The sequence below is a fragment of the Colobus angolensis genome, unplaced genomic scaffold (assembly GCF_000951035.1).
Source record: "Colobus angolensis palliatus isolate OR3802 unplaced genomic scaffold, Cang.pa_1.0 Scaffold64, whole genome shotgun sequence".
NCBI lineage: Eukaryota > Metazoa > Chordata > Mammalia > Primates > Cercopithecidae > Colobus > Colobus angolensis.
In genome coordinates this window covers 1989865-1994785 of record NW_012120043.1, presented here as the reverse complement: position 1 = coordinate 1994785, position 4921 = coordinate 1989865, and the positions used below count along the sequence as shown (strand labels likewise).

Here is a 4921-nt window from a genome sequence, read left to right as displayed (position 1 = left end):
CGCCAGCCCCGGCCCCGACCCCGACCCTCCCGGCCTGCTCCCCGGGCCCTGCACCCCTGTGTTCCCGAGACCCGTGCGCCCCTTCGGCCCCAGAACTCCTGCATCCCTCCGTCCCCGGGCCCTGCACCTAAGGCCCTGCACCCCGCTCTCCGCGGGACCGCGGCACCCCTGCAGCCTCAGGCCCCGAACCCAGCTCGGCCTGCACCTAAGGCCCTGCTGCACCCCTCTGTCCCTGGCACCCCTGCACCCCTCCGGCCCTGAACCCGACCCGGCCTGCACCCCGGGCCTGCACCCCTCCACCCCCAGACTCCACCCAGTTCCCTGGGCTCTGCACCCCTCTGTCCCTGCCACCTTGCACCTCTCTGTCCCCAGACCCCACCAGGCCTACACTCTGGGCCTCTGCACCCCTGCATCCCTAGGACTCCCTGGATCCTCCACTCCTGGCTTGTGCCCCCAGCCTGTTCCCCGGGACCCCAGGCCCTGTACCCATGGGACCCCTGCTCTCCTCCATCCCCGGACCCACCCAGCTTGCACCCCAGGACCCTGGATACCCCATGTCCAGGACCCTCCACCCCTGGACCTCACCCCTCCCTGCACCTCAGGTCCCCAGACACCTCTGTCCCCAGATCCCCTGGCCCCTCCACCTCTGGCCGAAACCCCTGCCTGCACCCCGGGCCCCTCCATCCCTGGACCCACCCGGCCTGCATTCCTGGGTCCCCTCCATACCCTGGCCCTGCACCCCTACCCACCACCCCTGGGACCCTCCAGCCCTGGAACGTGTACTCCCATCTGCTCCTCCATTCCAGGACCCCAACCCACTGTCCCTAGGACCTGCATCCCAGGATGCGAGACTCCTCCACTCTCACCTGAGCCCCCACCATCCTCAGTCCTCACCACCTCAGTCCGTAACCCCCAGCCTGTGACCCCTGAACTCCCGGACCCCTCCCTCCAGGGGTCCTGCTATTTCCTCCACCCCCACCCATGATCCCCCAAGACCCCTCCCTCTTCCCCCACCATTCAGGGACCCTGTCACTCCCACCCGCACCCCCGTGCCCCAAGACCCCTGGGCCTCGCTCCCTTCCCTCCCTGTGTCATCCCCGCTGCCTCCAGAGCCACTAACCCCCACTGGAGACCCCCAGGCTCAACACATGATCTCGATCAGAGACCCTCAAACCATGCCGCTCCCCTCCAGGGATACCCTTGCCTGCCCTGCAGTCCAGATAGTAGATTCTACCATCCACAGCCACTCAGCCCCAGACTGCCACCTCAGCCAGAGACCCCGGGCCCTGCCGCCTCCCACTCCAGCGACCACTCGCCTCCGGCTCCGCCACTGCCAGGTTCCCGACCCTGGGCCCTGCAGGAGGCTGCCTCCCCTGGGCCCTGCCTCCCCCTGTACCACATCCTGTGACCCCCTGCCACCAGGCCACCACCCTAGACCCCCGCCCAGACTCCCACCTTTCAGCCCTTCCAACCCAGAGACCCCCGGCTCTGGGATCCCTCTCTCCCCAGCCCCCAGGCCTCCTTTCTGGGAAAGAAGCGGGTTTGGTCCAGTATGTGTCTCTGCCAGTGTGCCAGGCACTGGCCCCAGGCCCCAGGTTCCCCCCACTCCCGGGTCCCTCTTACCCTGCCCCTCATTGGTCGGGGGGCAGGGGCTGGGTTTTCTTGCTGCCGGTCCTGGAGGGGGAGGGTCCTGCCCTCCCTTCTGACCTTCCGGTGCTTTTGTTAACCTGTTCTGGCTTCTTCGTGGGTGTTTATGGGCAGCTGGGTCTCTTCTGGTGGGGTCCTGCCCCTGGATGGTTCCGCGACCTCCTGTGGCTCGTGCCGTCCCTGTCGCTGTCCCTGTCTCTGTCTCTGTCGTCCTTAGCTGCTGGGCCTCCCCTAGCTTGGAGTGGGGGGCGGTGGGTTTGCCCCCTCCACCTGGGTGGTCTTTGTGCTCTCTGGGGAGGGGCAGGTTGGTTGCAGCTGGAACTCACCCCGCAGCAGGTGTAGTTGGAGAACCCCAGGCTTTCTGTTTGAGGGGGCAGGTGGGGGAGCGCCGGCTGACCTTGGGACATGTACGCGATTGCACTTGAGGGACTGCTGGCCCGGTTGCAAAGTGGGGAGGCTGGAGGCAGGACAAGGACCCCTTGGAGAAAAGTAGGCCAGGGGTCTGCGCCTGGGGGGCTCAGGAGAGGGCAGTGAGGCCCAGCGGGAGATGGCAGCGAGGTCAGGTGGGCGGGCCTGGGACAGCGGACCGTCGACGTGGGGTTAGGGGTGTGGACCCTCACTCAGCTCAAATCCGAGTACAACTTTTGACTCCCACGAACTTAGCTAGGAACTTAGCTAGGAATGGCTTCTCGCCGACCGGAGGCCTTGTGAGGACACCCGGTCTGTGCACACCCGCTTCCTGTTCTCACAGTAACAGAGGCTGGAGACCAGAAAGTATATTCAGAAAAGCCGAAGGGGCCGGGCGTGGGGGCTCACGCCTGGAATCCCAGCACTTTGGGAGGCTGAGGCGGGTGGATCACCTGAGGTCAGGAGATCGAGACCAGCCTCGCCAACACAGTGAATCCCTGTCTCCACAAAAATACAAAAATTAACCGGGCGTGGTGGCGCACGTCTGTAATCCCAGCTACTCAGGAGGCTGAGGCAGGAGAATCTCGTGAACCCAGGAGGCGGAGGTTGCAGGGAACAGAGATTGCGCCGCTGCACTCCAGCCGAGGCGACACAGTGACACTCCATCTCAAAAAAATAAAAATAAAGGACAGGCCGGGCGCGGTGGCTCACGCCTGTAATCCCAGCACTTTGGGAGGCCAAGGCAGGTGAATCATGAGGTCAGGAGTTCGAGACCATCCTGGCCAACATGGTGAAACCCCGTCTCTACTAAAAATACAAAAAATTAGCAGGGCATGGTGGTGGGCACCTGTAATCCTAACTACTCGGGAGGCTGAGGCAGGAGAATGACTTGAACCTGGGAGGCAGAGGTTGCAGTGAGCCAAGACTGTGCCATTGCACTCCAGCCTGGGCGACAAGAGTGAGACTGTCTCAAAAAAAAGGAAAAACAAATGAAAGGAGAAAACCTCTTTGCTGTTCACACAGTGGAAGTGACCATCATGAAGGCCTCTGTCCTTGTGTTCATATTGAGGGCTGAGGAGGGAGGAGCAAGCAGGAGGGTGGGTCTCTCTGTGTCGGGTGGGGCAGAGGTGGAAGGCGAGGCAGGAGAGGCTGGCACCCTGGGGCAACCTATATTGGAAAAATTCATGTGTGAGTGGATTCGTGCAGTTCAAAACCGCCTTGTTCAAAGGTCATCTGTATTTCCTTAGCATTTCAGGAGGGCTGGAAATGGAGAGGGGGCACTGACCTGGTCCAGAACAGCCCCCTGAGCAAGTGATGTTGACGGGGAAATGCCGTGCCCCTGGCTCAGGGATGGAAGGCCCAGAGCCCAGAGCAGCTGGGCAAGTGGGAGCCATGGCAAAGCCGGAGCAGGAGGAGTGAGGGAAGCCCTGTGGCCCAGCATGACCAGATCTGCATTGAGGGTGGAATGCGTCATGGAGGGGCCCAGGAGTGAGGCTGGGGAGCAGCAGCTGCAGACTCCAGGTGGGAGACAGCGGGGGGCTCGGTGGGGATGCAGAATTGAGGGGTAGAGGATGCAGGTCCTCTTTGGAGGAAGCGAGTTCCTGTGGCCGGGAGAGGAGGCAACTTGGCAGGTGAGGGCTTGGGGGGCTGCAGCGGGGGTCCCCAGACTTCCGGCTGGAGTATCACAAGCCAGGACAGGCTCAGGAGGGACAAGTACTGGCTTGGATGTGTTTGCGGCACCCAGGGCTGAGAGGTCTGCAGAGCAGTGCGTCCCAAGTGCCCTGTGCCTCAGTTTCCATGCCTGTGAAACGGGGTCACTCAGACACGTCTGTCCCAGGGCTGCGGGAACAAACAGACCCGATGCAGTGCTGACAGGCACAGGCCACACAGCAGATAGAAAACAGCAGTTGAGACCGGGTGCGGTGGCTCACGCCTGTAATCCCAGCACTTTGGGAGGCCGAGGCAGGTGGACACCTGAGGTCAGGAGTTCGAGACCAGCCTGGCCAACGTGGCAAAACCCCGTCTCTACTAAAAATACAAAAATTAGCCGGGCGTGGTGGCGCCCACCTGTAATCCCAGCTACTAGGAGGCTGAAGCAGGAGAATCGCTCGAATCTGGAAGGCAGAAATTGCAGTGAGCGGAGATCGCAGCGCTGCACTCCAGGCTGGGTGACAGGGCGAGACTCCGTCTTGAAAAAGAAAAGCTGGGGGTACGTCGGGAAGAACTGAGGGTGCTGGAATAAAGCCTGGAGTTTAATGATGAGCAGAGAGGGGCCGGGGTCTTGCCAGCTGTGGGGAGAGCAGGTGGCCTGGACTTGGGCGTGGTCCCTGGCTGGGGTGCAGGGTGAGCGGAGACATGGCAGAGAGGAGGCTGGGAGCAGGCCTTGGCGGTGGCCCCAGTGTCTGGGACCGTAGCACAGGGATTGGCATTTGTGCCGGGGAGGAGGCCAGGGGTTGCACGTGGCTTCTAGGCTGCTCCCCGGTCCTGGATGAGCACCCGTCCCATGTCACCGCACTGGAACCGGGTACACAGTAGGCATGCAATGATTATGCATTGAATGATCTGGGGGGGTTAAACATCTGATTCTCTCGTGGGGCTCCGAGGGAGGACTGAAGATCTCCAGGGTTGCACTTTGGTAGATGTACACATGGCCGGTCCCATGAAGTTAGTATCTAAAATACCTTTTTTTTCTTTTTTTTTGAGATCGACTCTCACCCTGTCGCCCAGGCTGGAGTGCGGTGGCGAGATCTCACGTCACTGCGACCTATGCCTCCTGGACTCAAGTGATTCTGGTGCCTCAGCCTCCCGAGTAGCTGGGACTACAGGTGCCCACCACCACGCCCGGCTAATTTTTTTTTTTTTTTTT

At 61.8% G+C, this 4921-nt stretch overlaps 1 protein-coding gene across 1 annotated transcript in view; it reads left to right on the top strand.

Annotated features, from left to right (window-relative positions):
• The first annotated feature begins 1014 nt into the window (after positions 1-1014).
• The window catches only part of BTBD2 (BTB (POZ) domain containing 2), a 49030-nt gene continuing 45123 nt past the window's right edge, over positions 1015-4921 (top strand). Inside the window, exon 1 of the mRNA XM_011964043.1 lies at positions 1015-1363. Within this exon, the coding sequence (XP_011819433.1) occupies positions 1149-1363 (215 nt within the window). The 5' untranslated portion in view covers positions 1015-1148. The remainder of the gene's footprint in view (positions 1364-4921) is intronic.